Source organism: Macrobrachium rosenbergii, chromosome 22, assembly GCF_040412425.1.
Source record: "Macrobrachium rosenbergii isolate ZJJX-2024 chromosome 22, ASM4041242v1, whole genome shotgun sequence".
NCBI classification, from domain to species: Eukaryota; Metazoa; Arthropoda; class Malacostraca; order Decapoda; family Palaemonidae; genus Macrobrachium; species Macrobrachium rosenbergii.
The window spans coordinates 42,169,417-42,189,882 of record NC_089762.1 but is presented as its reverse complement, the minus strand read 5'-3'; the positions used below and the strand labels follow the sequence as shown (position 1 = coordinate 42,189,882).

The 20,466-nt window shown below is 37.4% G+C and overlaps 1 protein-coding gene across 1 annotated transcript; it reads left to right on the top strand.

The window, feature by feature from the left end:
- The first annotated feature begins 788 nt into the window (after window positions 1-788).
- On the top strand, window positions 789-10,289 carry eIF2alpha (eukaryotic translation initiation factor 2 subunit alpha). The gene is made up of 6 exons (XM_067124817.1): window positions 789-1,139; window positions 3,912-4,167; window positions 5,269-5,497; window positions 7,983-8,218; window positions 9,160-9,281; window positions 9,984-10,289. The coding sequence occupies exons 2-6, from the start codon at window positions 3,930-3,932 to the stop codon at window positions 10,170-10,172; spliced, it is 1,014 nt and encodes a 337-aa protein (XP_066980918.1). The 5' UTR covers window positions 789-1,139; window positions 3,912-3,929; the 3' UTR covers window positions 10,173-10,289.
- Window positions 10,290-20,466: the final 10,177 nt, after the last annotated feature.

Here is a 20,466-nt window from a genome sequence, read left to right as displayed (position 1 = left end):
TTTACGTGGCTAAGAACCAATTGGTTACCTAGCAACGGGACCACAACTTATTGTGGAACCCGTACCGCATTATAGCGAGAAATGAATTTCTATCACCAGAAATAAATTCCTCTAATTCTTCATTGGCCGGTCGGAGAATCGAACGCGGGGCCAGCAGAGTGCTGGCCGAGAACGGCACTCACCCTGCCAATGAGGAACGACACAAGGAAGAAGTGGCATTAAATCCAATATTGATTTATTTGTTTACATAAAATTATCTAGAACTGGTATTGCTTACAAGAAGGTGTAATAGTGTTTGAAGAGACAAAAATTCGTGAAGTACCAGAGATGAATCGGCCAGTAAAGGTAACGAGATAATCTAAATCTGATCATAGAAAGAAACATTGGAGAATGAGTGCAGTTCGTGTCAGGTATTAGACGTGATAAAATACGGAACGCAAAAAGAAAAAAAGCTAAAGAAAAAGTAGAAAAGTTATGCAAATAAACCAGTCTTATTATGTTTATTGTTGTGATCAAGAATTATTAACTTAAGCTCTGTGCCCAGCTGTAAAAGTGTATTGTAAATATACCTGCAACAGTTGTTGTTAACTGAGAGACAGCACAACATCGTGACATATTTCTCGGTTCGGTGACAGATTTCATCCAACGCCGAGTCTCGTAATCCTTTTTAGTCTTCTTGTTTCCCTGATTCCTTTCCTGCAGTAGGCAGGTCTGATAATTCTAGAGCTCAGAATTTCTCGTTCTTAGTCTTTTCGGTCGATGTTTTCCCATAGAAATTCACAAGAAGAAGAAAGCGAGAGAGAAAGTAGAGTTCAAAACCTGGTTACTTTCGCGCGAGGATGATGCAACATCTCCAGTTTAATTCGTCGATTCTCACTTGAGTTTTAGACATAATTATATGACAAATAAATTCTATATACATTTATCTTGGTAGTATAATAAGGAATTCGCTCAAATAAATCTTATACGAACCAATCGAACAGAAAATATCGGACGAAATCGCACGCTTTACGTTCGCTTGAAAAATGTCCGCTGGCTTCACACCCCGGCAGTAGACAGTACCAACGTGTATTCGTTGAAGTGACGTTAAGCCTAATTGAATGTTATTTAAGAACACTTCTCTGACTCCGGAGGTTATTGTAAGTATAATCAACGATAAATGATTTAGCAAATGAAATATTATTAACGTTGAGTAACGCTTGAAGCCATGGTGGACGAAAATAGCCGTGTGTGTCTCGGAGTCCTACAGCTGTTCTTACCTTAGGCTGACGATTTTGACAGGAGGCCCAACATAGGCCTATGGTGAGCCTGCAGGTTAAAATTATTCAGTTACCAGGTTAATTAAATCAGGAAGAGTTTATTTTATTCGATAGAATCCAGCCTGGTTTTATATTAGGCCTGAGCTTCTAGAAGACGGTGATGATTCAGGCGTGACTTCTTCGGTAGGTCCAAAGATTTCGGGGATGGTTGGAATTCGGTAGGCCTACGAAGGTATGGCTGTTTTAGACCTATCCCTACCCGGCTTGGCTTCAAATCACAGGGGGAGGTTGTTGTAGCCTGTGAGGGCGTAACCTTGGGCAATAGGCTACCATCTCTCGCGCTATTGTACTTTAAACATGGCCGAACTTAGTGATGCATCTAAGTTTGGCCGTCATCTTTAGCCTAAAACTAGTAAAAGTTCGTTTCCGGTCCGAACTACAATTCCACTCGAGGGCTAGTTCTAAACATGGGAAACATCGATGCATCTACAGTTTTGCCGTCTTTCGTACTAGCCTAGCCCCCGGGGGTCAAATGTGTTTTGCCAAGTTTAGCCCCTGGGGATCAAATACCCCAAAGTGCACATCTCAAAGTTGGAACTTTGAAAACATCCTCAATTATTTACATATGTTTTAATTTTTATTGTGATAAGTATTAGCTTGCAAGAATTGTGCCGAATTGTGTATAGATTATTTTTTTCAATTTTTTATGAAGATTCGAAAGGTAACCATATAATAAAAAATCAAGTAGGGATGTTTGGACGGAAACGAACATTATCCCTCGGAACTCTCGACATGGCTGAGCTGAAAGACAGTGGTGTTTGTAAGAGGACTTTCCAACCTGCGATATGGGCAAATTTGTCTACCTTGTGAATTTTGCAATCACCATATAGGCTTATGGGAAAATGGTAGACTTCTGCTGTGTCCTTTTCGTTCAGTAATTACCAGTTTACTTGGAGAATGGGCACTGTGTTTAGTACCAGCCCTTAGTCATAAACATTAACATAGCCTAAACAAAAGATGGAAAATATCTTGAAATAAACAAAATACATAAACACAAACAAAGACAAACAAAAAAATTTATAGGTAAAATTTACTTTAGTTTCACAGCTTGATTCCCTTCATTCGTCGATTGGACAGGTTCTCATATAAGTAGACATAGCCTTTCCTATAATGCCAGGTCCTGACCTAACCAGATCTCACCTACCTAACCTAACTTGGGTGACATGCCCTAACCCCACAAAAAAGGCAGTAACCTGTCCCAGTCGGCATCTGGCAGGAAGTCAGTCCGCAACTAAAGTGATGTTTTACTACTGTATATATTCCAGTTGGCAATTGGCAGGAACCAGGCCATGGTAGTACCATTCAGTTTTACCCAGGCCTGAATTTCTCCCGTTGCTTGTCTTCTGTTTTCCTTTGTTTTAGGATATTTGCACACACATTTTGCTGTGGCACTGGGTCCTTACCTGGCTGGGGGGCTTTGCCCTCCTGAACCCCCATCCTAACCTGACCAAGGAAACCTGATTCTTCCTTGCTTGGAGTGTGCCAGTGGAAGAGTTTTGCCAAGAAATGTAGGAAGGCCCAAAGATGTTTGTTGGTGTCTTTGTCTTTTTAGGGGAGAGGCCAGGAAAAATACACCTTTTTGGTTTTGTCTTACTAAACTGACCCTCCTCCTCCCAGCCTCATATATTTTTCTCCTCTGGCTTAGTCTAAAAGGATAAGCATGTGTAGGTGGTAATTCAGTGCATGCTTTTCAACAGTGACAACTAGTGCTCTTTGCTCTCCCTAGATAAGACTGGGATGTGCTCTTGGTTTGCTGGCTCCTACCCCTGCCTTGTGCTGGTCCAGTCATAATTTAATCATTAGAGTGCCTTGTGAGGATGTGGCCATCTCTAGGCATTCCTGGGGACCTTTCCTTTGCCAAATTCGTGGACCACTTAACTACAGCTGAGGGAGCCCACTGTTCCTGCTGTTCCTGTGGAGTTGCATGTGGGAGATCCCTGTGCCTCATCTGCTTGCCCTTCTTGTCTTCTCATTGGGAAGGAGGTGTAGAAGTAGTTTTGAAAGACCTCCTGTAAGGAGCTACATTGGATTTTGTGACTTCCTTCAGATCTCAAGAATTTAGTTTTGAACCTAAGGAGTACACTGGATTTTGTGACTTCCTTCAGACATAGTTTGATAATATGATTGATGGATTCAACTGAGATGTAACCATTTAGATGTATAAGGACATTTTAATTATTAATTATTGTAAGCATCTTGGTGTTGACCCTGTGTTGATGCAGGTATCTTTTAACATGGACAAATATGAGACTCAGTTGAATCCACCAAGACTAGTCAAAGCTTAGTAGAGCTCTTGCCTCAATAGCTTGTCAAAGATTTCCTAATAGTTTTTGTTAAAAGAGACAATTCATTATTTGGCAAAAGTTCATTCCTTCACCAGGTAATTGTAGACATTTGTAGAACCAGTGAGGAAGGGAATGAGAGAAGTTCATTTTTAGTTAATGGAAACTGCTGCAATCAGTTAAAAAATATTGAAAAAGTTGCAACACAATACTTTAGTATGTTTCTAAGAAATAAAATATACTTGAAATGTTAGGGTGCTGTGTGGCATTATTAGTTTGTTTGTAATTAATGATATCCTTTGTTTTACAGAACTAGCACAAAGCCAAGATGCCGCTGTTTTGTAGATATTATTCCCAGAGGTATCCCGAAGTGGATGACGTGGTGATGGTAACAGTCAGAAGTATTGCAGAGATGGGGGCATATGTCCATCTTCTTGAATACAACAACATTGAAGGCATGATCCTGTTGTCAGAACTCTCACGTAGACGTATCCGATCTATGAATAAATTAATTAGAGTTGGAAAGACTGAACCAGTTGTAGTAATCAGAGTTGACAAAGAGAAAGGTAAAGAATTGTTTTTTATTTTTTACATTGTAATTAGTTTGAAATTTTACAATACATCTTGCTACACCCAAATAAATAGCATGTAGAAAATACTTTAAAAGCAAAGGTTAGGTACGTACAATGTTTTGGTGAACCGAAATTGTATGATTCCCAAGATGGTATGGAAGCAATATGAGTGATTCATGGTATTATTGAAGTCTGATGGGATGTGTTAGTGTGGTACTCGGTTGAGTAGAACATAGTATGTGTTAAGCTTTGTATAGAAGTAGTTTTTTTAAATATAAAGTACACTAAATTTATTATGATTAAAACATTCTTGTAACACTGATGTGTCCTGTTTTTAATTTTTCTGAGGTGTATGCTAAAAAATTACAGTACTCTTAAGTAGGTCTAATTTTAGTGAATATCCTTTCCCGTAAAGACTGCGGTATTTGATTTTGGTACCGGTGGTTAGGAAAGTTTTATTGCATACTTTATGTAGTTGTTAAGTATATGAAAATTCAAACTATAGTTTATCATGTCTATTTTGCTATTCAAAGCTAAAAGTATTGGTACATGGTAATAGTGGTAAAGTAGAAGGAAAAAGTGTATGGGAGCATATGATAATGAATTTTGTATACTGGGTTTTTACCAAGTTTTGTTAAACTTCATATTTTTACTTATCACACTTTTTCACCTACTTGTCCTCATTATTCTAATAGTGAGTTCAAAGGTTTTTTTTTTTATCAAATTACTTAGTATTGTTAATCTGGATTATAATTCCCTTGGATACTGTTTGGCTTTAAATGAAGTCTCTCTCCTACTCTGAGAGTCAGAGGACTTGGTAGATACTGTATAACATTCGTTAGTCTTTTTCCAAAATGGCATCAGAACTGATAAGCCATTTAGCAAAGCTTGTCATGTATTTTCTTCGAATGTTTGGCTGCAGTTTACTTATACTTCCAGTTAGGATGTTATTTAAGCAGATTCAGGATAACTTGGAATATACTGTATATAACCTTTGTGTAAATCTTGTAGCTACAAAATTATCATGGTTTTTTAAATTAATGTATTTTTTAATAGTAATGAAAATTCTCAAAGAGTGGTTTACTTTTTCCTTAGGTTACATCGATCTGTCCAAAAGAAGAGTGTCAAAGGAAGATGTTGAAAGATGTACAGAAAAATTTGCCAAGGCAAAGGCTGTCAATTCAATCATTCGACACGTAGGGGAGCTTTTAGCTTATACATCAGAAGATCAAGTGGAAGAACTTTATCGCAAAACTGCCTGGCATTTTGAAGAAAAATACAAGAAACAGGCGTGTGCTTATGATGTTTTCAAACAAGCTGTTACGTAAGTATATGTTTGTTTCACCAATTTTATTAAAAGTTTTATCACTTTGATCAGCCTCGGGAAATAAGGATATTAACTTATTAAGGTTAGTCATTCTTTTCAGGTCATCAGCATTATTTTCAGGAAATCTTTGTCTTGCTGTCCAGCCAGGCCCCTGTTGTCTGTCGTAAACACTGAATGGCTGAAAGTTCCCATTTCTTGCTTCTTCCAACCTAAATTTCTTTATTCATTCATTCATTCATTCAGAAAAGATGTATCAGGAGACCTCAAAGTGAGTGCATATTGGTGAACACAGAGGCTGTGGGTGTAGTTGAGAGATGAGCAGGTGTGATGAAGCTCAAAAAAAAAAGTATATCCTAGTTTACCCAGACCACTGAGCTGATTAACAGCTCTCCTAGGGCTGGCCTGAAGGATTAGACTTATTTTACTTGGCTAAGAACCAACTGGTTACCTGGCAACGGGACCTACAGCTTATTGTGGGATCTGAACCACATTATGACAAGAAGTGAATTTCTGTCACCAGAAATAAATTCCTCTTAATTCTTCATTAGCCGGGTATGAGAGTCCAACAAAGAACTAAGGTTGATAGATGATGAAGCAAGCAATCAGAAAATTCCTTCCATAGGGGGTTGCTTGTTGAACCCCTGGTGAAGGGGACATTAGGGGAAGTAAGTTTTTAAAAGGGAAAACAACACCCTGAGAATAGGTATGTCTAACAAAGGCATATACACCATGCCTTTAACACCTTTGACATGAATGGGAAGCCCCCGTAGGCGGTTAGGGCCATCAGTGCACCTCACAGGTGCACTGTATGCATTACTAAAGGTTCTTTGCAGCATCCCTTTGGCCCCTAGCTGCAACACCTTTCATTCCCTTTACTATACCTCCATTCATATTATCTTTCTTCCATCTTGCTATCCACCCTCCCCTAACAATTATTTCATAGTGAAACTGCGAGGTTTTCCTCCTGTTACACCTTTCAAACCTACCTACTTTCAATTTCTTTTCCAGCACTGAATGACTGCATTGGTCCCAGTGCTTGGCCTTTGTCATAAACTATATATTCCATTCCATTCCAAAGAGAATCAATGGTTCACCACAGGAGCCCATGCATAAACCAGGAGGAGACTGAAGAGGCATCTGCTGAGATCACAGTGCTTGATGCTTTGTAAGGTTTCTTCTGTGCCTAGAGAAACCAGTGATCAGTGGACTAGATCACTCGCATTGAACACATCTTCTGCAGGGAACACTGTTGCCTTCTCCATGACTGGCACTTTAAATGCTGGTTCATATCTGAGGACATGCGGAGCTGCAAACATGCCTCTACACTGTGGTAAAATGTAACACTCACACAAGGACAAGGATGGGAAATGGCTAAAATGCAAAATTGTCATAAATATACAAGTTCTTGCAACATATTAATGAATACTAAAATTCTCCTAAACATGCAAGACACAAGGAAGGAGGAAAGAAAACAGGTAATAAAATTAGTATAATAATAAATAAATATAACTTCCTTTTAAGTAAAGCAAAAACATTTAAAGGCAGAACAGAAAATGGAAAATTGATAGAAACCTTTTATTGTGGGCAGTATGGCAAAACAGATGCACAAATGATAAAGTGGTTTGCTAAATTGAATACTGGGTAAAACTGTTAACTGTGATAATGAACCACATCCCACTGTGGATGAAGAACAGGCAGTCCCAGGCAAGGAAATGAAAGAATTACTTTCACTAAAAACAAAATACTAGCAACAATCACAGTAGCAGTGACTCCAGCCAAGAAGAAAAAATATATATAGTATATAATGTTAACTTTAAAACACTACCATAGCAGAGGAAAAAACTGATAGGTAAAAGAATGAATGGATGATAATGAAAGGCACACAAAAAGATGCTAAATCCTGGGAGAGCAGCTGGGAATGTGTCTGCACACAACAAAACCCCTGGAACCTCGGGAGGATAAACATTCAGCAACTTGTGAAGTTAACAGTTGAGTTTTAAAATTAAAGGATAACTAGTCTGGTTCGCTCAGTGTCCCTGGCTTTTACTGTGCATCTTCTCGTTCACATTTTAAAAAGCTAACAAGGCTTGGTGAATGTGCTTGGCAGGGGAGATCATGCTCCTCAACTTGTTATATGATAAACTTTATAATTTTCCTACTTTCTCTAATACTTTCATACTTTCCATGGTACATATTTTACATGTAATCAATGCTTGAATTCTGTTGTTATATGATAAACTTTATAATTTTCCTACTTTCTCTAATACTTTCATACTTTCCATGGTACATATTTTACATGTAATCAGTGCTTGAATTCTGTTGTTATATGATAAACGTTATAATTTTCCTACTTTCTCTAATACTTTCCATGGTACAGTATTTACACTTGTTACATTGGTTCTCTTGTGCATGCATTAAGTAGATTTTAGTGTGAAGGTAAAGAAAATAAAAAACTAAATAATTCCCTTTTTGTTTTTTCCAGTGACACAAGTATTTTGGAAGAATGTAATCTGGATGAGGAGACCAAGACAGTCCTTTTAACTCAAATTCAACGCAAGTTGCAGTCACAGGCAGTTAAGATCCGTGCGGACATCGAAGTATCATGTTTTGAGTATGAGGGTATTGATGCTGTCAAGAGTGCATTATTTGAAGGAATTTCACAGTCAACAGAAGAAATCCCCATCAGAATAAACTTAATTGCTCCCCTCTCTATGGTAAGTGTTCGGTTTGCAATGTTTGTTTGCACTGCAAAAATCACCTTATCTGTGGAAATGAAAATTAGACTGATTGGGTGAAGTGCAATTTCCTGTGGTTTTTTTTCAAAGTAATTAATCAGTGAACTTACCTTTCCCAAGGATCTAACTAATCAACAGGATTATTCTTTGCGAGAAAGACATCCTGATGGATGAAGATATTAGTTGATGTAAATAATACGTAAACTTTTAGGATGGAAATGCATTATTTGGAAATATATTTGATCTAATTGCATTATGATTTTTTCCTTGTTCTGAAGCAAGGTGCTTTTTTTTTTTTTTTTTTTTTTTTTTTTTTTTTAACTTAATGTTCATTGCATATTTAGTTTTTTTACTTGTTCTCTGAATACTTTTGTAGTTTGTGGAAAAGTTTGATTTTAACAGAAAATACATTTAGTTTATTGTTCTTTGAGTAAAAAATTACCTGTAATATCTGTAATAAAGGCAGTAGTTAGTAGGTGACATATAAATTTAATGTACTAAGATGTATCAGCTTCAGAGTGATACATGAAGCAAAATCATTGGTAATGAAATGGAAAGTATTGTTGCTTCGGAAATGTTTACCACCAGAAGAGCAAAGAACTTTTTGTACATTCTTAGTAAATTTGCTCTTTTAGTTATTATTAAGGCAGTGAATTGTAACATATTTTGAAATTTCCTAAGATAGTATGGTTTCAGGGTAATTTGGATCAAACAATTTTTTTTTTCTTCCCATAATTCAAATGTTCTCTAAATCAAGCCTTGACTTCCAGTAAAGTAAACAAAGAGGGAGAGTTTAGTCTCTCTCTCTCTCTCTCTCTCTCTCTCTCTCTCTCTCTCTCTCTCTCTCTCTCTCTCTCTCTCTCTCTCTGTGTGTGTGTGTATGTATGGCTTAAATTTAGTAACCTTATGCCCTTACTTTTTCAGTTATGACCACACAAACCACTGAGAAGCAGGATGGCCTAAAGGCCTTGGAAAATGCTATACAGCAGGTTACTGGAAAGATTACTGGTTTTGGTGGTACGTTAGTGGTCAAGATGGCTCCTAAGGTGAGATTATATTGGATGTTTTACAACCAAAAGTATACAAATTGCATTTATGTGTTTGAGAAATTTTTTCATTTGGATTATAAACTCTTTTGGATATAAATTACAATATTGCCACCAAATTAAAAAGATAGTGCTTTCAATGTTCTTTTGTTCAAGTAGAAGAGTACACATTTTTATGCATCTCTAGCAATACTTACAAAACATTGTTTGGCTGAATTATGTCCTGTATGAAAGCTTTAGCTTTTTATATATACATGATTATAAGAGATTGGGATTCCTTAGTTCCTGGATCACTTATCAGGGAGCTTACAAATTTTGTTTTAACAAGTTGCTCATTATATTTTGTGTCATATCTCCCCATAAGGGGATTAGTGCCGTCAATGCACCTCACGTGGTGCACTTTAGCCATTACTTAAGATTCTTTTGCAGCATCCCTTCATCCCCTAGCTGCACCCCTTTCATTCCTTTTATGGTACCTCCTTTCAAATTCTCTCTTCCATCTTGCTATCCACCCTATTCTAGCAATTGAATCATAGGGCAGCTGCGAGATGTTTCTCCTGTTACACCTTTTGAACCTTTCTGCTCTCAATTTCCCTTTCAGCGCTGAATGACCTCATAGGTCCCAGCTCTAGGCCTTTTCTCTAAATTCTGTATTTCATTCCTATGCCATGTCTGTAATGAATGTTTATTTGGTTTTTCCAGATTGTGACTGATGTTGAAGAAGCAGATCTGGCTCGACAGTTGGAGAAGGCTGAGGAAGAAAACAGAGAAGTTGCCGGTGACGATGATGACGAGGAAGAGGAAGTGGGAATGGGTGGCATTGATGTTGATTCAGAAGAAGACGAAGAAAAGAAGGACGAAGAAGGTGATAAGAGCGAGCCTGAGGATTAATTAGGGGAGTATTTATATTAAGTGATATTGTAATTCGACAGATTTTGCTTTATTTAAAATTGTTTATAATGGAGTTTTTACATCTTTAGAGTCATAAAGAGAATGCCATTACTTTTATTTTTTTGTTTTCTTTATCCCATGCACTTGACCAGTTCCATGAGGGTTAAGAATTTGAACTCAGTGGTTTGGTTAAACTTTTTAGAAATATGGTACTGTGAAAAGTACCTTTGAAGTGACAAAGTAATATATGTCTTATAATTAATATCATGAGTACTCAAATGTTTAAAATGAAAACCCTTGAAGCTTTTTTTTTTATTTCAAAAGTCTTTATCAGTAAAATGCTACATTTTAGTTCAGCTTTGATTTGTACCACATTTTGTTGATAAATGGAGATGGAAGGAAAAAATCCATTGTGCTGAGTCATGTATCTTCATTTTGGCTGATAAGTTGGTTTTTTTAAGAACTGGATGGTGGGGTAAAATGAAAAAGCAGTCCTTGACAAAATTTTGTACAGGATGTTGTGTGTGACATGACAATCACTCTTGGTTGAAATGTGGACAGTCACATAAATCATGTTAACAACAGGTGTTGATTTGAAATCTGGCTACTCAAGTATTGGTTCATATGGTCTGTTCATCAACTTTTTGTCCGTTATATGAGATTGATTACAGTCGGTACAAGTGACTGTTACTTCAGTGTAGTGCTTTTTATGAACTGAAAATGTTGCCACTTGGATTTAATCATTTATTTGTTCTTAAATTTTGTCTTTATTAAAAGGTAGGCAGTTTCATAGGGATGCCTATTTTTTAAATGGTCATAGATGTTACTTTTATTATTATTTTTCATTTAATACTGAAGTTGTGAGGAATCCAACATACTTGAGGATTTATTCAGGCTTTGTATAATTTATGGAATTAATACATAATTTGTTATGCCAGAGGATATTCAGGACATTAGTTTTGAAAAGTTGGAGAAAAAAATTTTAAGTTTCTGCAATAACATCCTTTTGATGATTTTAATTGCTGGCATAGTTTGGCTCTGAGGAAAAGGCATTTGCAGGTAAAGGCAGTATATGTGTTTTGTTTTTAAAATATATTTGCACATCCTACAGCTAAAGACATAAGTATGTCTTTGGCTGTCTGAACATATTTGTTGTAGATATATTTTGCATTATTGTGTTTGGATTTAGGTATATTTTTTCATCATGCAAGTAACTGTACAGTAAACTCAGACAATGCAGTCCAAAGGTGTTGGAGTTCTATTAGAGGTATACTGGTGTCATGTGCAAAAGATTAAAATTTGTTTTGATGACAGCTGTGTGGTCATAAAACATTTTAATTATGCTGTAGATCACATGACTTTTTGTTGCTCCAAATAATTCTCACATCATGATGTGTAGTTACTGGTGGCTGCAGATTTTGTGGACTTCACCATAAATAGAATCTAAAATCTATGAGGTTTTGATAGATGTTGATTTGTGTATTTTTCATTCCTATAATACTGGTTCAGGTTTCAAGTGAGGAAAGGAAATTGTATCACTGATCATTCAAGTCATGTGCATGAGCACTCAAAGTTATATAGAACAGTTTTCTAGAAATGTTCAAAGCATCCTGACAATTAGCTTTCATGTATGCAGTCTTCATGGACTACCAAGGGGTATATGGTCCAGTGGAACAGATGTTTTTAACAGTGCATCAATTAAGATGTACTGTAGGTAGCTTTGCTTTTGATATCTTAACCACATCTTTGATTTTGATAGGATTTGATTTGCATCTTCTGAATGGCAAGAATTCACAATTTATTTTATTTAACTCATCCTTTTTAAAGCTAAACTAAGTGAAATAGAGTTCTCTCCTCAACAGGTCTGCAGATTTAGATAAATCATAAAATTTTGTGACAGTAGCAAGTAAAATTGTCATCACAAGATTGGTTATTTGGACAGGGGTGGCAGCTGAGGCCATGAACAATGTTTATTAATTCAGCGGTAAGATTAGCTGAAAGAGCCTCAGTACTAGGAAATAATTGCCATTGGTAAAATATGATTATGCACACAACAAATTTACATAAAGCAGCAAGTATAACTAGGAAAAGTTAACTGATAATCAGACAGTGTTTACATAGGAATAATACTGTATGAGAATGGGATGTTAACTTCTCAAATGTACATAAAAGAGCAAGTTTTCAGAAATGCCTGTCTGTTCAAAAAACTGGTCACTTGACAAAGAGCTAGTTGACTGCCTTCCTTGATTTTTAAATTTGCCCTTATTCTATAACATGTATTCTAAATAATTCCTGAAATTTAACTCTTAGGCCATGGGTGTATGATGGTTGAGTGCTACAAGTTTCCATAGTATCATTGAAAGTTAAGATTATTCTTAAAGGATGGATGTTGCAAAATTCTTGAGAAAATTTCAGTGAATTTCAATAAAGCTCAGCAATCAAGTTTTAAAATAATTTCGTGATTATGGATATGCAAACAAAAAATTTATAAAAGAATTTATAAGGAAATGACATGACATTTTTCATTCATTTTTTCATTCATTTTAACTACAGGACATAACAGTGGAATAATATAAATGCAAGTCTCACTGCATTTTTTTGGTAACCAAAAGTTTTCTAAATGATGAGAACCCCAGGAGGTTAGCTGTCAATAAAAGGTAAGGAGAGTACCTTAATTTACCTTAATATGTACAATGTAAATCCCGTATTTTCTCATCCCTTGATTTTAATTAGTTCTTCATGATAATGGTGTCGTTTTGAAATCAAATATTGTAATTATGCTGTACATTACTTTGGTATTTTTGCAAAAGTGAAAACAAAACTACTGCACGTAGTTAAAATGATGTGCTGGAGTTAGCTTAAAACAGGAATTTCCCTGTCTTTTGTAAACATTGTCTTTACACTGCACCTACTTTGGGAGATAGAGTTGAACCATTTATAAATACACTTCAGAATTGTCCCAGTGCTACCTGACATCAAACTATTTATATATTTATGGATTACTATTTTTAACTTGATGTTATCAGAACTTTAAGTGATAAAATTTGCACGATGCCATGTCATCAAGTTCTCTTAGGATTAAGTTTTACCTAGTGGCATGTTGTTAACTTATATTTATATTGATCAGAGATCCTTAACTGTATGTGTTCAACATCATTCAGTACTGCATAGTATTTGTTACTCACAGGTATGTGGGAAATTTTGCTGTGTTGTGATTGGAATTGTGGTGTAACAGACTTTTGAAGAAAGATAACTTTGAAGAAGAATATAAGGCATCAGATGATGGGATAGTTAGAAATGATATCATAAGGAAAATTGAAAAAGTTCAAAATATTGATTACATACTAATGAAAGGGAGATGCAGATATCTTGGACATGTCCTTTGCACAACCCCTGGGAGAATAAAACATTACATGAAAATGTCAGCTGGTTTTCTGTGGACACCAGGAGAGTTGGGAAACCAGACCTACTGAGATAAGAACTGTAAAGAGGGAGACTGGAGATTGAGGAACATGAAGATTCACAGTGATGACAAGTGGAATTTCACAGAGGCCTTTTGCATCACTTGGGGTTGGAGGTGGTGATGATGCTATGATGTAGTTAGAGTGCCACATTAATCTGAAAAGCCCAAATCTTACACATGCCTTCCAGTAATTCTAACCTTACTGCTGCTTAGTTGGACACACAGGCAGACACTATTGGTCCAGCACTTTCTTGCAGAGTGTATTGGGAGCTTGCTTTATACACTGTACAATGAAGATCCTGTCAATGATATTTGGACAAGTTTTCTAACACAAGTACCTTAACACCAAGGCAGATTCAGAACATCGAGACTAAGATTAGACCTCTGTGAACAAAATTTATTTTACTTTTTTTATTTTCATTGCATGGGAATATAACAACAAATTTTATTAACTCATGTTCCATGACAAAAAAAGTATTAAATCCAAATGTTGGCAACCTTTGATTGAAAATGGAAAAATCTGTAGACTCTACCTTTCCAGGGAAGTCAGTCAAATATTATAAGACCCAAGACAAGCAAATTTGCCAAAACGGAAAGAAGAGGAGCATACGAGTACAAGGACTAAAAGCCTGAAGTGCACTGAGAATAAGAGAAAGTGAGGGAAGGAATAGATGGGCAGTGTAAAATTCCACAATGTGATCATAGGGAAAGCTGGGTGAGTGTTTGGGCTTTGGAAGGTAGGTTGAGGGAAAAAAAAATATCAGGTGGTTGGGAGTGGAAACAAGTGGTTCATTTAAGGAAAAAAGGAGATTATTTTAGGTAGAGTGGTATGAGAAAATAGATCGTGTGCAAGCGTAAAGAAGGTTGAATAGGATAGTCTAGAAGAAAGTGAGAGAAATGGAGGGCAGGTGCTAACAATATGTAGAGGGGAAAAGGGGAGTAAGAACTTTAGATAAATTGTTTTACAGTGGAGTAAATGCAAAGAAAAAAGTTAATGCACATGTGGAGCCCATAATGGGAAAATAAGTGGGGATTTGCTGTCTGAAGTGAAGACATTCCTGGCTCAGTGGAGTGAGCACAGTATTTTGAATATTTGTTGAATGTGGTGGATAAAAGTGAGGCAGAGCTGAAAAAACAAAGGTCTGTGTTAGTTTGAAACTGCTTGAGAAAGTGACTTTGGCAATATAAGGAGGGTAATTAAGAGGTTGACGAATGGAAAGATGCTTGAGTTGAAAGGATTATATGTGAGATGCTGTTTGGTTTTTGTAAGTTATATCTTGATGAGATCGGTTCCTGAAGAAATGGGTGAGAGAATTTTTAATGTATCAGGGGAAAATATATGATAGGTTTTGATTGAGAAAGTAAGCCACATGACAGAAAGGCTGATAAAGGGAGAGGTGTATATTTAGACAAGGGAGACGGTATTAATAAAAGTGTATGTGGCATATTTGGACCTTATGGACCTAGAAAAGCGCATGGTTGAACATGAGGCATGTGGAGGGAATTGGTTGGTCTCTATGGGTGGAGTGAAGCAAGAAGTCAGAGAAAGGATAGAGCCTGTACAGTACTTTTTTATGGTAGGGAACTAGGGCAACAGTGACGTTATCCCCTTAGCTATGGAGGGTGAGAGAGGGAGAAGTAAGTTAATTTCAACTCTATATAGGGGTAGGAGCACTTGTGCAGCTTCCTTTGAGTGAAGGCATTCCCAAGCAAAGTGATTACACTGTTAATCAGTTATGACCTGAAATTAAGAGTACAAAAAAGCCACATGTATATTTGTGACAAACCTTTCGTAAAGAGTCACAAGTTTGCCATCAGGAACATGTAAAGCAGAACTGAAATCGAAACCAATTGCCATGGGTGAGAAAAATGAGACTAAAGGCTGGAGATGCGTGAGACTGGTGGAAGATAAGGCACGGGAAAGACATGAATGTTATTAGTTAATTAGTGTGTTTAACACCACGCATTTATATTATTATAATGTTTTGCATGCACAGAAGTCATACATATGCATACGACTATTCATACACATGACATGTACGCATATGTAAATGTAAATGTCCTAGCTAAGGTTATATTACCTGAATTACCGTCACAGTCTATCGTGCAACATGTAGTTGCCCTGGCTGCCAAAACAAGAGGAAAGTAGACCGACTGTGACAACATGTGTGCATATACCGCCCCAAAGGACCTTTTACTCTCTCTCTCTCTCTCTCTCTCTCTCTCTCTCTCTCTCTCTCTCTCTCTCAGCAGACCTGGCAAACGCCGCTATCGATCTGAAGGACGTTTTGCTATGCCGAGGGAAGCAAAAGCGTTTGTTGCTTAATAGCCTTTTTTTCGAGGACTTTCCCTTGACATATATTGAGAAAGCAAACAACGACAATCGATCCTGCTTGATTGCATAGAATTGAAAAGCATACTGTGCCGATGGAGGAGCTGGTGAGACTAACATTATAACGTAAAGCTCCTGCAATGCGGACCTATTATTGTATCGGGAGTACGGCGGGCTTGCTGCTGCTGGTGCGGCTGCTTTTGGCTTTGGGGTAATGGTGGGTGGCGGAAACCCACAGGGGAGAGACGTACAGCTTTAACTGAACGCCACTGAAGGTCGACGCTTCTTATAGATGCCTATTACTGCTCAGCCGTTCTGTCTTGGGGGAGGATAAATTAATATCTACGGTTTTTATTCGTCAGCTTGTTGATCTCTGTTCTCCATCGCAAGAGTTTTCACTTAAACGTTAGACCTAGGTAACAGATTACTAACACTAAATGGTATTCAAAGCGATATAGGATATTTTTATTCATAATATTTAGAGCTGTTTCATCTTGTGGGGGATAGTTTAGTATTAACGGTTTTTATTCGTCTGCGTGCTGATCTGCGCTTTCTAGCACAAGGATATTACTCACACGTTAGACCTACCTAACAGATTACTAACACTAAATGGTATTCCACGCGATATGGGATATTTTTCTTCACATTTAGAAAGTAAAATCAGCAACATATCTACGTCCTCGGGATAATAAGACCTTGTACTATATAATGAGATATAGCCTAATGACCTCACATTCCATGATAAGATAGGGCCCTAAGCAACAGCGTGTTAGATAGTCGATAACAGCTGATATAATTTACTGTCCCATATGTTTCTGTCTTGTTAATAATCAAAATGAGCTCGGAATTAGCTCAGAATACGTGAACAGTTTCGAAGTGTTCAAAAATTATTTGCTGGAATATTGATATTTTGTCATTATTTTACTGATTTTCCTTCAGGACAAAGCATTGCTTAGTTCAATTTATAAAAATAAATAAAACAAAGCGAATGAAATAAAAACTAAACGAACAAGCAAATCAAGTTCTTTCCACTTGTCAAAATAAGCTACACATGCCAAGTCGTGAACACCTACCGTTTTTTTTTTTTTTTTTTTTTTTTTTTACTTATAAGGGCCCAAGATCTTTTCTCTACGATGTTATGAAGTAACCTAAACATCTGGCGGATAGTATTCCTAAACCTCACACCTACGTACTTGAGGAGTTTATAAACTGCCACTTGAGGCACACAATCTGTGGCATGAGCTAAGTAATATGAAAATATAAAACATTTTGATTCCGACTCGTTTTTCGTTATTTTGGACTGTGATTTCAGAAATTTAAGTCTAAAATCCGCCATCTGGTTAAGCCTACTTTTCCATTATTTTCAGAGACAGTTCACCAGAATCACAAACCCTCAGCAACATACTACACCCACAATCTCTCTCTCTCTCTCTCTCTCTCTCTCTCTCTCTCTCTCTCTCTCTCTCTCTCTCTCATACAGACGCACAAGCAAGCACACCGAAGGCCAGTCGGTGCTCTGTGGAATTTACAAAGCAATATTGTTGGAAGCTTTCCTTCCCATCATCCCTTTGAGAGGAGGGCTTTACGGTAATGGAAACCACCATCCCCTTTAAAAGAGAGAGAGTGAGAGAGAGAGCAAACAAGAACTTTTTTTTTTCTTTTTCGAATCTAAGGGAGCGCCTGTTATATAACGCACCCCCATCCGCTGTCTTTCAAGTTTACCGTTGTGAAAGATGGTACTAAGCGCGCTAAGCGAAAGGATGGTGGTCGCTTTTAACGATTGGCCTACAAAGTTGTCTAAGCAATCAATGAGAGGCAGCGGCCCGTGCTTCAGGGAGGAGATTTAATCCGCAAAGATCAGCAATAAATCTTCTGTGTCGAGGCATAGGCACGCTACCTTTCACCACAATAACACGCCTAACTTAATTGATTTATGATATCATATATATATATATATATATATATATATATATATATATATATATATATATATATATATATATATATATATATATATATATATATATATTATATAAACATTTTGGTATATACCCTCCGTCTACTAAACAGCTGGAAAGTAAAACGAGATTTGTAACCATCCTGTAAAAGATTTTGGAAACGAAAACATGCCTAAATGAAAAAAGGAATCGGGAATGTTTGTCCCTCAGAATTTTGGATTGACAAATCGCCTATTGGAATAAAGTTACCTAGAAATTTACTGTGAATTTAAAGTCATTCCTCGTTTTCCGCAGACTTAAATGTTAGTTACAAATAATAAATCCCAGTTGCATGTCACTGCAAAGCTCGGTCTCGAGGCCGTTAATAACACGAGTAAAAATGTCCATTTTTCTCTTTGACCGGTCGACATGACCTTTCCCCAGAACTGCGCATTAGATAGACCGACAGACTTTAATCATCTGAGATTATAGGTCTAAGTCTGGGGGTATTAGACCGAGCAAGGTATTAGACCGTGCAGTGGAAGTAGGAGGAGGAGGAGGAAGCGGCAAGCCCTGACGTTTGACATTAATGTCTCAGAACCGTTGCACCTGTTTGCAACTTTCAGTTGATTCGCCTATCGACAACTCTGCGCAACCTTGGGTCTTCCGTAATGCAAGACGGATTCATCACAGCGGAAGAAGGAGGAAGGATAAACGAAACCGGGCCTTTCATGACGCATGAAAGACGATAGAAGAACGGCTGAAGGTCACGAAAACCGCCATTGGCAACCACAGTGTTATTGCGTTCTCGCAATGCAGGTTCGTCCTTTAAAATGATTAAACAGCCATAGAGACAAGTATTTCTCACCTGACACCCACGTATCCCCAACACTAGCTATGGAACGCACACAAGATTGCTTATCAGGGGCACATCGAACTTCCTAAATATTAAGCCCTTTCCTTTCCAATACCTCTTATACCATCTATGTAGCCCTTTCTAGGAACTGCAAATGTTTTTGGACGAGAGTGCTAGCCCCATGCCTTTCTCCACCCTGGGTGTAACACCCCATTTGATAATCATTAAGTACCTATTTCACTTCTTAGGACAAAAGACACGAAACCGTTTTTGGTAAATGAGCCTAAACCTGTTCTGCCTTTATATGCAGGGGCGTTCTTAGACATTTTGGGGCCCAGGGGGCACAGTCCCATTTGGGACCCCTCTTATGGAGTGGGAGGCAAGCGAAGTGAGCCAAAGCAGCAGAGGGGGGGGGGAGATTTTTTAGAATATGAGCAACTGTAGGATCATTTTAAAGGCACCTGTAAATGCAAATTTCAGACATTTTATTTCTTTAAACTATGTGTACATTGAATAATTGAAGATTATGGGGGCCGTCAGAGGATAATTAGGACCCTTATAAGCAGTAATCAATTGCCTTAGATGTGCCGTGCCCTTACCCCAATCAACGTTGCCCACCCTCCTCCGATCCGTATGAGAAGGTCTATAATGGGCTCTACGATTGGGAGGGGTCCACTGGAGAGCCATATTTCTTTTCCATAACATTTTTGTTACATTTTTGTTCACAAAATTGGAAATTGGGGCCCTTTAGTGGGCCCCACACTTTCGGGTCCAAATATAAATGGGGCCCTTGACCATTTTGGGACCACTGGATTTAGCTTGTCCTGTCATAGCAGCAATCGTTAAATTTCGCATTTTGCCCCCTCACTATGGGGCCCGGGGGGCAATATCAAACGGGCGCCCCGCCCCCCTCAGGAACGCCACTGTTTATATGTGATCGAACTTAGGGTTATGGAGACTTATACAAGAAGAAATGAGATCCTGATTATATATATATATATATATATATATATATATATATATATATATATATATATATATATATATATATATATATATATATATATATATATATATACTGAGCGTAGGTAGAAGATACTAGGTTTTAAAATGGAAATGCCTTTATATCTAGGGAGTGAGGTTGAATTAGGAAGGCGAATACGAAAGAAAATGTTGCATATTCAGCTTTACTGCAGTTGCACGGGGTACACTTAAACAGCTGTTAGTCTTTGCGTGAACAAAACACGCACATCTGAATAGTACAAATAACCATTGATGCCTTATACCTGTTTCAGCTTAGTTCAGCATCATCCAGCAAACAAAAAGTAATATTCTACCTAATAACCTAACATACTCAAGAGCAAAGATTATTGCTGAACCCTGGAATCGAACAAAATGACATGGCAGCGAATGTGTCCAGAGAACGCCATTAAAGACTCCACAACATGCCTGCCCGAGCCATTCGCCCGGAGGGAACTTAAAGGGGATGGACGATAGTACCACAGACCACGTAAAAATATTTTTATAGTTGACAAAAATGACATCGGCTAGGACTGTGGCGTGAAATTGCTTTGCCGTTGGTTTGTCCTTCATTTAAATATTTCTCAGAAATTCTCTGAGTTTCCTTTAGAATTCGTAAGTCAAGAAAATGTTATATAAAGGAAAACCCGTAGCATCGGCCTAGGCTTAGCATTGTCTCAGCGCTT